Source organism: Pseudorca crassidens, chromosome 3 (assembly GCF_039906515.1).
Source record: "Pseudorca crassidens isolate mPseCra1 chromosome 3, mPseCra1.hap1, whole genome shotgun sequence".
NCBI lineage: Eukaryota > Metazoa > Chordata > Mammalia > Artiodactyla > Delphinidae > Pseudorca > Pseudorca crassidens.
In genome coordinates, this window is record NC_090298.1 from 56,741,701 (window position 1) to 56,761,690 (window position 19,990).

Here is a 19,990-nt window from a genome sequence, read left to right on the forward strand (position 1 = left end):
CAGGGCTCACGTGTCTGCACGTGGGCAGCACACATCAATCTGCAGAGTCCTGAGCTCAGAACTACTGACTAGGTGGTCCAGAAAAGACACGCTCTCCAAAAAATAAAAAATGAAAATTCTAGATAAACTCACTATACAATAACATTGACCTCAAGTGGACAGATCACAAAAAGAGATCTATTATGGAGAAAAAGCTAAGATCATGGTTCTTAGGATACAAACAACAACAACCCACAGACTATGAGAAATATAAGGGATTTCCTCTTATCCCTTAATTTAATTTAATTTATTGTTTTTTTCATTTTTTTTTTTTTGCGGTACGTGGGCCTCTCACTGTCGCGGCCTCTCCTGTTGCGGAGCACAGGCTCCGGATGCGCAGGCCCAGCGGCCATGGCTCACGGGCCCAGCCGCTTCGCGGCATGTGGGATCCTCCCAGACCGGGGCACGAACCCGCATCCCCTGCATCGGCAGGCAGACTCTCATTGCGCCACCAGGGAAGCCCCATTATTCCTTAATTTTAATTTCCTCCTGCTTTACCACACTCTAGACTGTACTTTCCATGGAATTCCTTCTGCCTCAATTTTCTTAAAAATAAATTGTAGCCCCATCTGAAATCCTTATCAGTATTACCTTGCACTGGGAAAGCACTGTCTTGGTCTTTCTAGTACTGTTCCACTGTTCACATTCACCCTCATGACTTCCTTTCTCAGCGCAGGACAGGCAGTGGCTTACACACACACACTCTATGTTGGGTCTGCTCAGTTAATCTCCACGCCTTAGTCTCTGTGTCAGTAAAATCAAGATGCAAACTGGATTCTTAGCAACACTATAAATTGATAGTAAGGCAAAGGTAAGAAATCTTTTTCCTTCAAAAGCCAATGAGAGGGCATGTGGGTAAGAAGCAGAAATCAATCCTTTGGCAAGGAAAAAAAAAAACTGGTTGCTCAATTCCTTTTAAAACTAAAGTGGGACGTATAAAACTCTTTTTAACAAATGTTAAGCATGAATCAGCAGTCAACTTCTCATGCTCACCAATCACTGAGCAGCCTCTTCCTCTTAGCTGCCATTAGCTGTGCTGTGCTCTTACCTTTATCTTCTGTGCCACCAAACCTCTGCTGCTACTGCAGGGGGAACACCGTGGCTTCTCCCCTTGCCAACCCGGGGCTGTAGTGCGGAGGGGGGTGATGATACCAAAATCGAGCAGCGGTGTTCCCACCCAACACCCTCCCAGCGCTAGTCTCCTGATGGACAGCATCTCAGGGCCTGTCCAAATCTCACTTTTCACCAAACCTCTTCCTGCTCCAGTAGGGAGACAAGAGACTGTGTATCTAAGTTCTCATTTGGATAACAGAACACATATCAACCATATGCCTGTCTTACTCTATAAGGTCTAACCTAAAATAAAAGAAAGCCTTCTTTGTAAGAAGAAAAAAAAGAACTAGAAAACTTCAAAAAGCCTGGGGTAAGAAGCAGGAATAAGCCTAAGCAAAAGGCCTTCACAGTGAGGTTTATCACATTTTTTTGTGGCATGAACTCATGGGCAGTCTGATGGCACCTTCTCGAATAATGTTTTAAATGCACAGGATAACGAAGGAGACCAATTATAGTGAAACAGAATTATCAAAACATCAAAAAATCCTTGAGATATGGTCACATGTGCTTCTCCATTAACGTACGAAACAAAACTAGCCAGCAGTAGTTTAATTATAAATGCAATTTCTAAGCAGTGATGAGCATAATTTGTCAAGATAGCTGCAACAAATGTAATGAGATATAAAAAAAAATCAATGATTTTTATTGGTGAGAAAGACACAGATGCTGCTAACAGTACTGTGATCTGTTGCCTATATTCACAATTGAAGGCAATGCTAAATACTGAGAGGTGAGTGAAAATTAAGATGTAATTTTATTCTCATCTAAGTTCCCAGAACCCCCTGAATTCTCTCCACCACCCCGATATATAAAGAAGCTGGAGGCACAGCTTTTCTGGCTGGAGCAGAAGCAGAGGGCTGGTGGCAGGACTGTCTGGCCTCTCCCTCACATCGTATTCCTCCCCAAGCCATGCAGCGGAGGCCCCTGTGAGGAACCAGCTCGAGGGCTTCTTGGAAGACAGTTTGCAAACCACTCATAAAGTGATTTATTATTCAGCCTGCTGAGAGTATCCCTGCAAGAGCATGCCTGTGCCTATTTTCCTAACCTCCCAGCCATATCTATACAGTTTATGAAGTCCCTGGCTCACGTCCTTCTTATCTTGCTTTATTTTTTATTTGTTTCTTTTATTCTCTTATTTTAATGTTTTATTTTGTTACAGCCCAACAGTTCTTAGCAGGCTTTGCTCTCTTATTTCTTAGCTTTCACATTTTGTTTATTTTACTTCAATTTAGCCTTTTTACTGTTGTAATCACTTTTACTCTTGGTTTGTTGTAGAGTATTATCAGGTTTTTAAAAAAAATTTCTTTATTGTCAACCTATATCGTTCCTGGTATTAACTGACTTAATCATCTTTAGTTCACATTATTCTTTTGTTTAAAGCATCATTTCCCTTTCCTTGGTGTTTCCATTTTTTATTTGTAAGTGGCAGGGCAGAAGTTGATCAAAAGGTTGTGGGCCCCCAGAGAGGAGCCCAGAGCCCAAAGAGGCATGGTTGAGCATTTTTTCTCCCTCCTGCTATCTAAATAGCAGCCTCTCTTTAACTCTCCTTAAAACATCCCTGGGACTCTTTAATGTTGATGCCCCCAAACTTTTAAACCTGTGTACTTCAGGATTCAAAGGCTGAGAGTCTTTCCTGGAATGAGAGGAGGATAAGACACTGGCACATGCCAGAAGCACCCTGAACTGCTTACTTGTTCACCTGACTCAACGGTAGGTGCTCAACTAGCTCTCCACTGATCACCCCAGGTTTCCAAACTTCTTTGGCTCTAACAGCCTTTACATAATCACTGGGGAGATCTGATCACTAGAAGATGAGAGGATGTGGTGATTACATTCTGCTTGCAGAGCCTGGTCTCTACAGACTGAGGCAGGGAAAGATTTGTGCCACTGACAGAGGTGGCAGCCAAAGTCCTGTTGTGGGCCTTCCCCTCAAAGACAGTACTGCCTGGGGAATGAGAAATTCTCCAGGCAGGCCAGGAAGAAGCTATTAGTTGCAGGATTAACGAATTGCTCCTATATTTCCGTATCTTACACCTGTGATTGTAAGTTTACCCTGAGATATCTAAAGTCATCCCATGTGGAAATGTTAGGCATGGCAACCATGAACGCTGAAGACCTAACTGGTGGAAATCCCAGAGGCCCTCGGTGTCCTCAGGATTAACATTCTTGATTTCAATTAAAGCAGGGAAACCCCAAGAGTTCATAACTTAACCTGCAATTCTGCTGAGGCATTACTATGTTTTGTATATCCTCTAAGGCTGGAAAGCAGGAGTTGATGCTTAGCTGATGCAGGAATACTGGCCAGCCTCCATCATCTACACCTGATGCAGCTTTACTGTGCTGTATTTGGTCTCACACACATACAACAGTAATCTCATGAAGTCATAAAAACATTTTTTTCTTAAAAAAAAAAAAAAATCTCAGAAAAAGAGAGCTAATTTTCTTGGCAATGGGAGGAGAAAGAACGGAAATAAAACAGTGATAAGTCATGGTTAGAACACTAGTTTTGATTAAGCAAAGGATGGGGAATGTCAAATTAAACAACGCCTCAGATTTAAGATGGACAAGAGTCTTCTATATGACCAATATAAAAACAGGGAGATTTTATGAAGCTTTCAATAAGACTCCAGGCATCACAAAACTGGACATGATATGAAGAATTAATCACAGAATGTCTTTCTGTAGGACTTAAAATTTCTCAGTTAAACTTCAATGCGTGAAGACAGGGAGAGTGTCTAACTTATTCACCACTATATGCCCAGCACCTTGGACAAATTCTGGGCACACATGGGTGCTCAGTAAATACATGCTGAATATTGAATTGCTGAAATCAATTATATGCTACAGAGGTACAAGTAAATTTGGGACATATTTCTTCTAAGACTATAGCACTGTGTCCTACAGGATGGAATTCTAAAAAATAGTTCCTATTTATAAATTGGAACTATTTTCTGCATTTTCCCATGAACAAAGCAAACAAAGGTGCCAGCCCAAATACACCTTTCACCACTGGCAAAAATAACTACCAAAGGAGCCTTACAGTGCCAAAGAACCACTAAAGGAAGGCAGGGCTTGCTCCCATCAAGGAATCCGTTTATGTTTATCTTAATGAAGGGTAGGAGGGCACTTGCAATTATGATTTCAGCACTTAGAATTTAAACTTCAGACACTGTTAAAGACAATCTTAGATTTAAAATAATTTTTTTTTAAGGTTTGGAATCTTATCTACTTGAGATTTGTATTTAAACAGAAAACACCAAAACAGTGGTAGAATCTACCCAATTCAGGAAGAAAAAAAAGAAGCCTTATTACTAGTTTGCAATATCACATGCAAGAAAATTGGATATGTTTTCCCTAATATAAAGAAAGCTTTAAAAAAAATATACCCAGATGTAAATAACTGAAAACTCTCTTGATCAAATCAAAGTTAAGGGACTTCCCTAGTGGCGCAGCGGATAAGACTCCACGCTCCCAGGGCAGGGGGCCCAGGTTCGATCCCTGGTCAGGGAACTAGATCCCACATGCATGCCGCAACTAAGAGTTCGCATGCCGCAACTAAGGAGCTCACGTGCACAACTAAGGAGCTGGTGAGTCACAACTAAAGAGCCTGCCTGCAGCAGCTAAGGAGCTGGCAAGCCGCAATTAAGGAGTCCACCAGCCGCAACTAAGGAGCTCACCTGCCGCAACTAAATAAATAAATAAATATTTTTTAAAAAACCAAAGATCAAATGGGAAATTCTAATACAATGTTTACTGGAAACATTTTAAATTTTAGCCTGAGTCTTTTTTTACAGCCTAGGAATTGGAACAAATCATAAATCTGATTTTTAAAATCACAATAATGAATCACAATAAAAAGTTAGTTGTAAAAAAAAAAAGCTAGTTGTAAGGTATCATTTTGACAGGTCAACTATAAGAATAAATCATAATTTATTTGATCAATCCTTTATTTAATGAACTTTAGGTTATTCCAGTTTTTACTGCTATAGACGGTGCTGTACTGAACATACTTCTTTGTACACAGGGGAGAGTGTAGCTGTAGGTCAGTGGGATTGTTCCCAGTTGTGAGAAAGAATGAAGTAAAGGTAGTAATGTAGAAAAAGTGTTAATTGAAAATAGAAGCTGAATAGTACTTAAAGAGTGCATTTCCACCTAAATAAAAAAGAGAGGAAAAAGATAAACAGACATATATTTTTTTCTCCTATCAGACTAACAAAAATCCAGAAGTGTGAAAATACCTCTGTTGGCCAAGCTGTAGAAACAGGCCTCTTTCATACACTGCTGGTGGGAATGTAAATTGGTAAGACCCCAATGGAAAGCGATTTGGCAACAGCTATTGAAATTAAATATGTATATATATATATATATACATGTGTATCATTACATTTACATATGTATTAAATATACATACTTATGAGAACTATGTGCAAAATTACCTATGTAAAAGGTTATTAATTATTGCATTGTGCATCATACAAAAAGAGAGCACAAACAACCTAAAGGCCCTACAATAGGGAACTGGTTTAAATAATATATTCATAGTATGGAATGTGACAGTTATAAAAAATGTCTAATCTCTCTATACACTGATGTGGAAAGATCTCCAAAGCACAAAGTTAAAAAGCAAGGAGTTGGGAGCTTCCCTGGTGGCGCAGTGGTTGAGAGTCCGCCTGCCGATGCAGGGGCACGGGTTCGTGCCCCGGTCCGGGAAGATCCCACATGCCGCGGAGTGGCTGGGCCTGTGAGCCATGGCCGCTGAGCCTGTGCGTCCGGAGACTGTGCTCCGCAACGGGAGAGGCCACAACAGTGAGAGGCCCGCATACCGCAAAAAAAAAAAAATCAAGGAGCTGCACATTATATACAGTACTTACCACCTTTTGTGTTAAAAAAGGATGTGAAACGAGAATATATAGTCAAATGAAATGAAAAACTTACTTGTACAGGTAATACTCTGCATGGTCTATCTCTTCTCGAGATGAAATGTTGTCCACAAACTAAAAGACAAAAAAAGAAACCTTTGGTTGAATATAAATTATGCCATATATTGAGCCTAAGTCACACACTGACCTTAAAAATAAAACACGCATTTTATCAGAACAGTGTTCATGTAGTGTGGCTCCATCCTCAAAACCACTCTATGTTAATGCCAACAAATAATCTACAACGGCCTCTCTTTTTCTATACGTAGAACAACCTTGGTTAGAAAAACTGTTTAAAAACTAAACGTTAACCTTGCTCAGAACAAGAGAGAGCTCCTCTTAGTGTATTTATAATTAGTCACTGGTATTTCCCATTAACTCTAAACCCTGATATTTTCTCTATGTTCCAAACTCCAAATACATGGGAACACATAGTTGAAAGGATGAAGACTCTAATGGCTGAAAAAACATGGCCCAAGAGAGGAAAAGTCTAAATTCAGAGAACTCAGTCTTATAACCATTTTTCCTATCTGATTTGGTTCTGCTACAGACCAGTCAACCTGTGATTCTTCTACCAGCAAAGTGTCTCCTCGAACCACAAACTCCTTCAGTGTGCTCAACTCTAAACCAGAGAAACAAACAGAAAAGACTCTTCTAAGGAGGAATTCTACTCTAAAGTAAAGACTCAGAGGAAAAAGGGTGAAGTAGGAGATAATGGATGTAGTGAATATAATTAAAACCTCGGGAAGGAGAGAAAAGTAAAGAGGGGGAAACTTAATGGATCTCCCCCTTTTTAGGACTTACGGACTTGATTTAGAAATCTCATTAAGGGGCAGATAAAATATGGTTCCAACACAGGACCTGAAGTTGAGAACTAGCTCTCCTGACTGCATGCTGTGTGGCATAAACAGACGGCACAGCCCCTCTGGAACTTAGTTGCTCCATCTGCATAAACAGAATAAAGGCACCTGCACTGAAGAGGACGAGGCTCCAACGAGAAAGTGTACATGAAAGCTCTTTAAACTCTGAAGCACTGCCTAAACAAACACCAGGCATTATGGCATACAGAGATTTTATACATCATGTAAGGGATGAACCAGTGGTCTTTCAGTTCCCCTCCAATATGAAAATGATAAGTCTATAAAATTTAGGTTATAACCTAGCTAAACGGTTCCCCTACTAAAAGGAAAATATCAAGGAGCAGAAAGAAAGGACTCAAGACTAAAAAGGATGATGGTTTCTCTACTTTTCTTCTCCTAGATTTAAGTCTCTTGAATTTTATGGTGCCATTAATTTGTACAAAGAGTTTTCACATCTAAGATCTCAATTTAGCGTCACATCAGCCCTATGAGGAAAATACTACTGTCCCCATACTGAATATGAGGAAATTGAGAGGGGCCCACTTGCCCAATGTCATAAAGCAAATTCATTAAGACAAGATAAGATCTATTTAAGGGAGGCAACAGAAAAGAACTTCAATGTCACAGAGATCTGGGGTTGAAGCCCAATTTTTCCACCTATGACCTGTGTGAACTTGGGAAAGTCATCAAGCTTTCTGAGTCTTACATGCAAAATGGAGATAACAATGCTTACCTCATACAGCCGCAATGAGAAGAGCAAGATAATGTAAGTTAAGAAACTAGTACAACAGCTGGCATAGAAGGTGATCAGTAATGGTTACTCTCAAGTCCAATTCCTGACTCCTAGCCTAATATTATTCTCCCATCCATTGCTCTGTAGCATTTAACATTAACATTAATATCCATTCTTTTATAGACTTTCTCAACTACCAAAATTACTTCCAATATTAAGTAAATACTATCACTTTGAAGGATATATCAACTTAAAAAAAAAATCATGATACCAAATCCTGGAAAAATTAAAATAAACCAGATACACAACAGTAATCACTGACACTGGAGTCTGATAAATTTATTACCTTTTATTTTAGTCAAAGAAATTTGCTACTTCATCATAAAATATCTATTAGCAACTACAAAAACATAGCATACTCTGGGAAAATATATCCTATGAAAGATAGACTTTATTTACAGAGCCTCATGTATATAAAGTGGCTTTCTTGCCTTCTTTCTCTTTCTTTATATTTAAGTTTTCTTACCCGTGATATTGTTAAAGAACTAACAGGCAGCTTTCTCTCATATGTTTTATCCATTAAAGATGCCAGATCAGCTGTGAAGACAAAGAAGAAAAAAGAACCTTGTTAAATATACATATTTCTTAAGAAAAATCTAACAGATACAACTCCTGCCAGATGGTTGTCAACATTATGAAGTCAGTATTAAAACAGATGCTCTTTCTTGCTCTTTTTTGAAATTATTTTTATATAAATTAAAGAGGATAGAGAAATATTAGTATAATTTTTTAAGTATTTACTTGATTGAAGAAAGGATTATTTTTAAAGTCTAGCATAGATTTAGCTTTAAAAAAATGGATCAGTAAAATATCTCTGGAAGGAGATACAAGAAAGTGTTATTATTGACAGACTCCAGGCAAAGGAGGGCCAAGATGGTAGGGGGGCAAGAAAAGGAAACTCTTCATTGCTTACACATTTACTCCTTTTGCATTTTGAACCAGGTAAATATATTAGCTGTTCAAAAATGTTTTAAGTTGGAACTTATTAAATTACTTTTATACATTCCCTGAACGAATCACAGGGGCCAGGCATTCTGCTTATAATTAATGGTTTTCAGCCTGAAATATTCCTATTCTGATTCCTTTTACCAGAACATCCATACAAATACTTGGTATTCCTGAGATTACACTGCCATCTCAGAGTCTAAAAAGACCTGGAATAACAGGCAACATACTCTTCAAAATAATTATTTCATACCTTCTCCTTGCTTCTAGAACTTAAAATGTGTGTCTTTCCCCTTCTCCGCTCACTCTCACTCTCAGCTCATGATTTTGTGTCTTATCTCCCTAAGCATAAAACAGAAGCAATCATGGGAACTTTATCCTCCTACCATCAGGTCTACCAGGCTACCAGCATCTGTATCCATATACCCTGCCTCCTATTTTTTTTTAAACAAAGGATGAACTTTATTAAACAAACAAAAAACAAAAATGACAAAAATTTCCTTTGACCTCCTATCGCTCTCCAGCTACTTCTCCTTTGCTCTGCTCCCGTCAGCAGCGAGACGCCACAACAGAGTCATCCCCAATACAACTGTCACCACTTCTTTAGTTCCATCCTCCCTTGAACTGACTCAAATCACATTTTGGTTTCCATCACTCTACTGACACCAAAGACCACCTCTACTTTGTTAAATCCAGTAGTTAATTCTTCATCCTCATCTTACCTCACCTCTCACTAACAATTAATATAGTTGAGCATTCCGTTCTTCATGAAATGCTCTTTTCTCTCTTTCTTGGGTTCCTTTGTAGGATCTCCTCTTCTTGACTTCTTGATGTTGATGTGCCCTAAGTCTGAGGAGCAGACTCTTCACCATCTGCTCGGTCTCTGGGTATCTCATTCTCTCCCTCCCATAGCTTTAATCATCATCTACAGACTACTGACTCCACACATATATGCCTACCCTGACTTCTTGTGACTCCAAACTTGTATTTCCAACTACATGGGTGACATCTCTATGTGGGTGTCTAATAGGTCTCTTAACATTACATATCCTCTTAATTCTCCAACCTTCCACTCCAAACCTGCTTTTCTCCAAACCTTTCCCAGCTCAGTAAATGGCCCCTACGTTAACTGGCTTACTCAGGCCAAAAACTAAGGTGCCATCCCTGATCCCATTCTTTCTCACTCTCTGTAACCATATGTCAGCAAATCATATACGCTCTAGATCTGAAATATAAATATATATATATATATATATATATATATATATATAAATCAGATCCTGTCATTTTCTTTTCTCAACCAGCCAATAGCTACCTATCACACTTGGAATAAAATCCAAAATATTTTCTATGATCTATAAATGCCTATATACGCTGGTCTGTGTTTGGCTTTTTGTTCTCTTTTACACTTAGAAGTAAAAACCATGAAGGCAAGGACTTAATTCACTGATATATTCTCAGTTCCTAGAAAAGTTCTATAAAAGGCACTCAATAAATATCTAAAGAAATAAATAAAAGGAATAAAGCAAGGGAGGGAGAGAGAGAGGGGAGAAAGAGAGGGAGGAAGGAAAAAGAAATGCAGTTATCTCTTGGCGTCCACATGGGATTGGTTCCAGGACCCACTGTGGATACCAAAATCCACAGATGCTCAAGTTCCATAGCTGGCTCTCCGCATCTGCGGATTCAACCAACTGCATCATGTAGTGCTGTGTGGAAAAAAATCCACATATAAGTGGACCCACAAAGATCAAATCCATATTGTTCATGGGTCAACTCTAACTGCAGTTCCAAGTTTTTTTTTACTCCCTGGTGGAAGAAATTAGTATTAAGCAAAACGGCAACAGGTAATCAATTGACAAGTATTTGTTAAAGACCTATTGCTGTGCATTTAACCGATATTTTTCTCTTTTCTTTCCCTGGGATAATGCTCTCAATGACTCAGTAGCTACCAGGGGAAAGGAACTTTGCAAAACCACTAAAACCTGATATGATGTAAAAGTAATTACTTTTCTTATGACTATCTTATGACTATCTTTTCTTATGACAACCCCTTAAAGGGGTTGGTACCATGTGAGTTAAAAATTTTAAAACACAAATACACATATACAAAGAAGTCCCTAAAACCTCTTTATACTAAGGCAAATTAATATTGTTAAATCTAACTGCTCACAGAATGATATTAAACAGCATTCCCATGATACCAAATCTTTATGATCTCTTCATAATAGAGGCTCTTGTGTTGAGATGACAGGCAATATAAAGAATCAACTAACCCTTTACTCAAAATTTAAATTTTAACTAAAAAATGCAGGATCAGGATCTACTGGCCTAATTAAAATGACCTCCATTTCCTCATGGGTTTCATATAGTACACAGCATATAACAAAACAATGGATTGAGCGGGCTTCTGTAGTGTGATAAGTCAAGATTCCATTTTAATTTTCTACACCAAGATATCCTCAGTCAAGTAAAATCGGCTGGGGCCTCAAAAAAGGCAACAGCTGCACAGCCAGCAACTGATGAATAATATTTGCATATTATAAGTCAGAGAAAGGTTTGCTGCTAAATATAATATGCAACCAATCACCTCACATGACAGCACTAGTGTGATGAATGAGGCAGAAAACTGCGCGGAGCAGAGATGGCCATGAAAGCTGGGGCAGCTGCAGCCTGCAGAGGGCCAGTGCCACAGGCTTCTGGACCATGGTTTCAACAGTCAAAATCACTCTTCGTGTTTCAGTGAGGGGCCAGCAGATGCCCAGGTTTTATTCAAAGGGATGTGCCAAAGAAGATGCTTTCTTGCCTGTCACTCAGCTCCTCAGGAATATACGTTGCAGCGGATGGTTGTGGTCAACAAAGACTGTAAAGGAAAATGGGTCTGAAATTTGAATTCCTCATTGAATTCTTCATTAACAAAATTTAAAGCTGTATAGACAATGTGGAAGTATGTCCAGAAAATGAAATGTATACTAGTATAAAAATGTTTTTGTTTGAAGAAAACAATACCATTGATAATCTAAGGACATAAAGGATTTTCCTGAGGACCCTGCACTATTCGAAGTATAGGAGTGTAATCCTGGTTAAGGATCTGAACCCCTAAGAGGCTTTAAGACTTTAAAACGTCAGATTCCTAGGCTTCACACCCAGAGGGCGATTCTAATTCCATAGGTTTGAAGTGAGACCACAGAAACACAAATTTTTTAAAAAAAGCCCCAGGAGATTGTGATGTAGCCTGGCAAGCACTCAAGTGAGTTAGTTTGAGAACTACCAGAGGGAACACAAAAAGGATGTTGCTCCTAAGTTCGAAGATGATATTAAACTGAATTCCACCTCAGCAATGAGGTGGACTAAATAGCCTTTAAAAAATTCCCCCTACTATAAAAACAAAACACCTAAATAAAACGTTAAAAAAAAATTTCAAATATATGACTGAGCTTTCAAGAAGATAGATGTAATTGTCAGCGGCTAAAGGCAGGATGGGAGCACAAACCTTGAGTGTTTAAGGGACTACTAAGGGAAGCAGTCACCTGAGAGCATCCGCAGGTCCGCAGGGAAACAGAGCTGTGGTTTTAATGACTTACAGGGAACGGAGGATAGAACCAAGGCCTCTGTAAGATAGGAAGCTGTTTCAGAGATCCTAGGTAAAGCCAGAGCTGCCTAAGGCTACACCTGCAGTGAAGGTGAACTAGAAAGTAATGCACCCTGCAAAGGGAAAACAGCAAGGACATCGTCCCCTGAGGATTCTAAACCACAAAGTCAGCCTTCACACCTCTGAGGCCCTAATTATACTTCCTATGTCATACAAGATACACCAACTTGAGAACTATGTTTTAAGTGGTTTAAAGAGTTGATTTTACGATATAAAATTGTAGAAAATACATACTAATCTATGATGACAGAAAATATCAGAGGTTTCCTGGGAATGTGGAAGGTGGGCAGGAAGAAGAGGAAAGGACTACAAAGAAGTAGGAGAACATGTGGTGGGTGGGTGACAGATATGCTTATTATCTTGATTGTAGTAATGATTTCATGGACATATACACACGTACATATGTCAAGACTTGTCAAATTGTACACTTTAAATATGTGCAGTATATTCTATGTAAATAATACGTCAAGAAAGCTGTAAAAAAGAAATTCGATGAGTAAGTTAAAGAGCAGGTAAGACACAGGTGAGGTGAGAATTAGCAACCTGAAAGATCTAAAGGAAATTACAAGAAACTAGAAGACTCTGCAGCAAAGATAGATAAAAATGAAAGTATAAAAAAGGAGTTAAGAGATATAGAAAATAGAATAGTAAGGTCTAAAATACATTTAATTGAATATCCCAAAGAAGTTAATAAAGAGAATGGGGAGAGGTAATAGATGATGAGCTAATTGCTAAGCATTTTTTAGAACTGATAAAAAATATCCATTTTCAGATTCAGGAAACACAAAAAATCTCGTCCATTAAGTAAAATTAAGCCCACACCATGATACATTACACTTAAACTTAAGAATAAGAGGACTTTAAAAGTAGCCAGAAAGTACAGACAGATTACTTACAAAGGAAAAACAACTATACCAACAGGTGTTTTCTCACTAGAAACAACAGAAAACAGTAGAATAACATGCTGGGAATAAATACAATCAAAATAGAATTACGTATCTAGCAAAATTATCTTTTAAGATTAACGGAAAAATAAAGACACTTAAAAACTGAAAGAATTTATTAGTAACAAATACTCACTAAAGGAACTTTTTACAAGTTGTGTTTTTTAGAAGACGTGTTTTTGGAAGAAGGAAGATGATCCTTTAAAGAAGACTTGAAATGCTAGAAAGAATGGCAAGTAAATAAAATTAATTTAATTTGGGGGGAAGTTGTATAAAATAATAATGTCTTATGTGTGTACATGTGTTTTAAAGGATAAAACTTTAATGTTAGACAATAACACATGGTTGGGGGTTATGTGACTGGACTAAAGGACAGCAGCGTGTGAATAACACTAGAATTTAAGGTAAATATGCATGCTAGAAGTTATGCAGCAACCATCTAAAAGATGTAGATTTAGAATGGTAAAACCCACCATTCTGAAAGAGTAGAAATAGAGGATACAATTTCTAGAGGGGGAGGAAATGTAAAAAACAAAAACACCACAACCATCCAAAAGAAGATACAAAAGAAAGAATAAAGAAAGATGGGACAAATCACTAACTATGGTAGAAACAAATCCAAATAAATCAACAATCATAAAATGACACTAAATAAACTTTCCAGTTACAAAGACAAAGATTGCCAGATTGGTTTTAAAAATACATAATCCAGCTATATAAATCATATGAACACATGAAGAGTTGAAAATAACTGTATGAAAAATGTACTAAGCAAAAAGTAGCCTAAAGAAAGCTGGTATAGCTATATTAATATCAGACACAATAGATTTAAAGCAAAAAGAATTCATTTTTCAGATTAGGTGGGTCATTACATAATGACCAAAAATTCATTTTTCCAGGAAGATAATTGGTGTGCACCAAAGTAACACAGCTTCAAAGTATATAAAATTCTGAGAAAGAAAATGATAATCTCCTCAATGATCACAAAATCTATAGTAGAGATGTGCTAGGAAAGAAACCTCTTATAAAGGAGGGTGGTCTCTGGGTCAAAGTTATGATGAGGAAGTTCTCTGAAGGAACGATGGATCCTCTGTTGAACCCTGGGAGCTTTAGGTGAGAAACTATTAGATGGTTTCAGTTTTTCATGATTTCTATGTAACTGTACATCACTGTTACCCATTCAGTAAACACTAAGTTCTTTCTGGGCATGTGTGTACCTCACCTAATTTATGTAATTCTTTAAGGACTAGATACAAGTTATTACTGTACTTCCTAGAAGAAGTGATCTGGAAAACACAGGCTAAAACTCTGTTTTTGTTTCAGGGATAGATGACCTATAACATGTATGGAAATAATAGAAGGAATTAGGAAAAATTAACCTAATAACCATTTGAATATAGATATTTAGCTTTCCTTCTATTTGTCTTTCTGTCACCAGAAGCTTTAAAATAATAAAGAAAAAAATGTGAAGGCAAGCTTCATATACATATATACTAAGACTAAAGGAGGAGGATGTGCACAGGCCAGACCCATCTCTAGAACTGCCAGCAGACAGTAAATATGAAGCCTAGTGAATGAATACATGTCACAGACATGCAAATAGGAAAGCAGGCCTCAGAAAATCTCCATCAAGCTTCAAGAGCAGGATTTGAAAAACTACTGCAACAAGCCAAAGGCCTCCACAGCTGAAATGACACAGTAAAACTAAACCTCAGCTAATAAGTGTCCAACTAATGAAAGATGACCACAGTGCTCAGTTTCAACCTCAATGCAAAAAAAAAAAAAAACAAAAACAAAAAAGCAGTAACTAAAACTGAAAGGTATCTCTTACTTTATGATTATTTATAAAATGAAAAATCAGAAATAGAATATTTAATTCAGTAGGGCTCAGGAACTAATTTAGTTCAAGTCACCTAGTCCCTTGCCCCTGGCAGGGTAACCCAAGCAAACTTCTCATGGAACACAGGGAACTTCCCCCATGAGGCCTGCCTTCCTACTAGCACCCTACCCAGTTCCCCAGAATGGTTTTCTCCTGAATCCTATTCACTGTGGGCCCTAATCTGTAACAGCTGCTAACTGGCTAATGCTGCGAACTTTCACCCTGTATCTCTCCAGTAGATCTGCATGGCTAATGCAGGAATTTCAGAGACAATGCTTTAATTCAGTGTTTATTTTAACCAAAGGGAAGCCCAGTACAGAAACAGTCTAAAATTGAAATCTTCTGATTTGAGTTGGAAAGCTCAAGAATTCCCAGGGCTCTACAAAGCCTAGCTGGAGAACTACGGCTCTTTCAATAAAATATCAACTGCAATGAATTAAAATGTCTGGAATAGTTAAGTCCATGAGTTCATAATATTAGAAAAAAAATTAAAACCCTCACTGATAACCTTTGGAGGATGGTAGGAGGTCAATTTATTATTTTCGAAGCTGCCTCTTCCATACAAACTATAACTCAGGATAACTGAACCGCTGATGAAAGGAAATTCTTTCACAAAAATTTTCTGGGTAATTAATGAAAGAAATGATATAATTAAGATAGCAACATTCTGCAGCTCCTAATGAAAAAATGGATCTAAGCAATGATCACGAATGGCCTTTAACATCACAGTGACAACCAAATGCTCTGTGCCTCTTGACAACCGTAAACAACACTTCCTATGAAGTACTCATGCCAAAAGAAAAAACAAAAAACCCCGCTGAATCTGATCAAGGCTTCCTCTCTAACTGCCAGTTTTATAGGACATATGGAAGGTAGAGGAACGTGTTAAACACCACCATAAGGATGAAAACAGCAAATCTAGAATGTGGGAAACTACAAAAGAGACCTGTTTTCTTCAACAAATAGACTGCCAAGACAGAAAGAGAAACCTATAGATTAAAGTCATCTCAACATATTACAATGTATGGACTTTATCTGGATCCCATTTCAACAAACTGTAAATTAAAAAGAAATTTATAAGACATCTGAGGAAATGTGAACATTGAGGAAATATTTAATGATGTTAAGGAATTACTAATTTTTAGATATGAGAATGGTATTATAGTTATGTTTTTAAAAAAATCCTTATCTATAGAGATACGTATCAAAATATATATAAAATGATCAGATAACAAGAATTTGTTAAAATGTAACCTGGTGATGGGGTAGGGTTTGATGAAACAACACTGGCAGGGAACTGATAACCATTGAAGCTGGGTGACAGACCATGGGGGTTCATTATACTATTCTCTCTACCTTTGTATGTTTCCATAAAAAAAGATTTAAAAAGAGGCAAGATAAGAAGGAAACATAACCAACTGCACTGTATGGACCTTATGTGCATAACCATTAAAAAAAATTTACCAGAGTATCAGGGAAATTTGAACACTGACTTGATATTTCATATTTAAATGATTATTAATATTTTAGATGTGAAATGGTATTAAAAATATCCTTATCTTTTAGAGGTATATACTGAAATATTTATGGGTAAAATGATATACTGTCTGTGATCTGCCTCAAAATCATCCAAAGGATCAGGATGGGGAAATAAGAAGTAGAAATGAAAATTGGCCAGGAGCTGATAACTGTTGAAGCCAGGTGATGGGTAAAGAAGATTCCTTATACCATTCACTCTACTTTTGTATGTTGTACATTTTCCATTATAAAACATTTAAAAAAAAACACTACAGTGCTAGAAGTCAGAATAATGGTTACCTTTCAAGAGGGTAATGGGAGCCACAATAAGGGCTTCTGGAGTGGTAGGAACCTTCTATTACACAGGCTTGTTTACTTTGTGATAATTCATCAATCTGCACATTATGATTTGTGCACTTTTCAGTATATTATACTTCAATCAAAAAATATTTTTTAAAAGCAAGAGATCCACTACTTCAATGCAAGAGAAGACACTAAGATAGAATTACAGGTACTACAGCAATCACTAAGAAAGTTTAGTGAGCAGAAAGGCAAGAGGATACTGTATGGCCCTAAGCAAATGCTGGATCTGGTCTCACTTTTCCCATCTCTTAAGGGAAATAGGAGCTGCCTCGGCCGCTGTTATGGAGCATTAAACGTAACAGTGTGTGTGAAAGTGCTTAGCACAGACCCAGGGCACACATCTAGCAGTGAACAAAATCTGCCTTTTGACTTTTATGTCAGAGGACCCAGCCTGCATTCATGGCCTGCTTGCCCTCTAGACTGCAGCATACGTATACGGCACTCGTGGTGTTAATCTAGACCTCCGTAGTAATAAATTACTCTCAGACGGGGAGCTGGGTAGATACCCATCAGCCCTCCGCCAAGGCTCTAACAGAAAACCACTAATGAGACTGAACAGAGGAGGCACCATAGCAGCACGACCATCCGAGAGAACCCAGCAGGTCTCCTCCGCTGTATTCGGCATGGAGGCAAAACCGCTTCAGACCAGGGAAGCCCACGCCCACGCCCACACCCACATCCAGGCACAGTCCCTCCCGAGCCGCGATCCACTCCACCCCACTCCACGCCCTCCAATGGGGACGCGCGGAATAAAAGCCTCATATCGCCCCCTCCTCCCTCCCCCAATCAGCAAGCCCGCACCAGATCACAGCGCCCAATCACATTGCTCCACATGCCGAGGGCAGCCCTCCGCGCAAGCGCGCATGGAGAGGCTTCCCAAGGCCAGCGCCCAAACGCCGGGCTCCACCGGCTGCGCGCGTCTCCGCAGAGGCCACACTGCCATCTACTGCCCGATCACCCGCATGTAGCCCCAGGCGTACTACCTGATTCTCTGGGCCCATACCCCAGCCCAAAGGCTCAAATAAGAATTAGGGAAAACATGCAGTAATATCACGTATGAACGCAAGTTTTAATTACATTCTCTTACACAGAAGAAAAAAAATATTGTCTCTAACAGCCTCTTTTTCTTCCAAGCAGTTTGAATTTCAAAACCTCATCTCACCTCACAATCTAATGTTTTATATATGAGTAAAATGAAGGGGCCTAGGGACTTGTTCCTTTCACATATTTCTGAAGCACCTACTATATGTCAGGGTATTACCTGGGGCGGGCATTATCATCCCTAATTTATAGATATAGGAACCGAGTTAAGGGACAGTTTCTGAAAGCTGGCAGAGCTGGGGTTCACAGCCAGCTGTCTTCCCCTCCAAGTGCAGACTCTTCACCACATCACACTGCATAATGAAGGTACAAAGTGCTGTAAGAATATAGGATGAGGAAAAAATCAACTGACTCGACAGGGACTCAGGATGTACAGAGAGGATTATTAGCAGGGTTGTATTCAGTAAATGGTAGCTGGTACATACTGCTTTTCTAAGTACATTAATCTTAACAGAGAGGAGACAGTTACCTCCATGTGATACTTATTCATTGCAGATTATGCTCATTCTTTGGCAAAAAGCATCTGCTCACTCAGGAATCCATGACAGTTTTCCCTAGGTTTGTCTCCGAATAACAGAGATGACCCATACCAAGGCACCAAATATAATGGTCTTGTTTCCTAATTTTCCCTTCATACCTAGGAAAGTGTTAACAATAGCTTATATGAAATTCTTCGTTCTCGTTTCTGCACTTCCATAGCACTTTTCTTATAATTCACATATGGCACATCAGAACGAGCTCTGCAATATAATTAACTGAGCCCATTGTGCTTTCATCACTGAACAGTGGTTCCCAGAAGAAGTACCAAAAGGCCCTCAAGGGCATTTTAGAATATAGAGGGGTATCTTTTTGACTGTCTAAATGACTGCAGGCCATTACTGGCACTTACTGGGTAGAAGACAGGAAAATTACCTAACTTGCAATCCCTAGACTGATGGACATATCAAAACACTGTCCCTGTTGGGAGCCAGTGTTTTCAGTATGGAGGGGAGATACAAATATGGACTAGAGGAAGGCAAGGAAGAACTCTGTAGAGATGAACTGGAATTGCAGGTTTCAGAATGATTTTTTCATAATTTGTAAACTATGTACATATAAGCTTATATGCATGTATGTGCACATATGTATGTTTATGTGTACATGTATACATGTTTTTCCTAGCTCTGTCCACTGAATGGGCAAAGAAGCAAAAATTCCATAGTAGCAAGGGGGACACCTAGTGCACAGATCTTGGTTTCTAATACCACTCCCTAGTAAAAGGAACCAGTGCTCCTTGGAGAAATACAGCTGACCCTTGAACAAAACAGGCTTGAACTGTGCAGGTCTATTTACACATGAATTTCTTTCACTAAATGCGTACAACAGGATTACATGCATGATCCGCAGTTGGTTGAATCCGTGGGCAGAAACTTGGCTAGGAAGAAACCACATATACGGAGGACCAACTTTACATTATATGTGGATTTTTGACTGCATTGAGGGTGGGCTCCTTTAACCCCCATTGTTTAAGGGCTAACTGTAATTGATTTCAGGGCTAGAGCAAGAAAGGTACAAGATGGAACACTGGGAGACAGCTTGAAATGCTTCTACTAGCCAAATTTCAGAGAACTGGACTACCAAAGTAACTAAGGATGGTAATGAATCATTAAAGGGAAAAAAAAAAGAGGAATCCATAAGATCATACTGATAATAAACAGAGAAAGAAATGGGAGAAAAAGGGTTCTTGCTTACAGTAAATACTGAGTAATAATTAGTAAATGTGGAGGTATTAATGAATTTGGAAAACCATCATTTTGCAACCATCATAGTAAAGATTGATTTTGTAGATAAAACAGGCTGCATGGTAACTAACTATATGATAAAAATG

General features: G+C 38.6%; 1 protein-coding gene across 8 annotated transcripts in view; it reads right to left on the minus strand.

Annotated features, from left to right (window-relative positions):
* Nucleotides 1-19,990, minus strand: part of MRPS27 (mitochondrial ribosomal protein S27) — a 106,546-nt gene that overhangs the window by 76,424 nt on the left and 10,132 nt on the right. For 4 of the 8 annotated variants that reach the window (XR_010941980.1, XR_010941981.1, XM_067730943.1 and 1 more), the window contains exons 3-4: nucleotides 8,191-8,261; nucleotides 6,088-6,146 (exon numbers count right to left, since the gene is read on the minus strand). Coding sequence is in view for 6 of the 8 variants with exons in the window: in XM_067730943.1 (XP_067587044.1) it covers nucleotides 6,088-6,146; nucleotides 8,191-8,261 (130 nt within the window). In the remaining 2 variants the exon portion in view is untranslated. Of the gene's footprint in view, nucleotides 1-630; nucleotides 711-6,087; nucleotides 6,147-8,190; nucleotides 8,262-19,990 lie in introns of those variants that run through there. The other 4 variants (XM_067730945.1, XM_067730948.1, XM_067730946.1 and 1 more) reach the window with 2 other exon arrangements.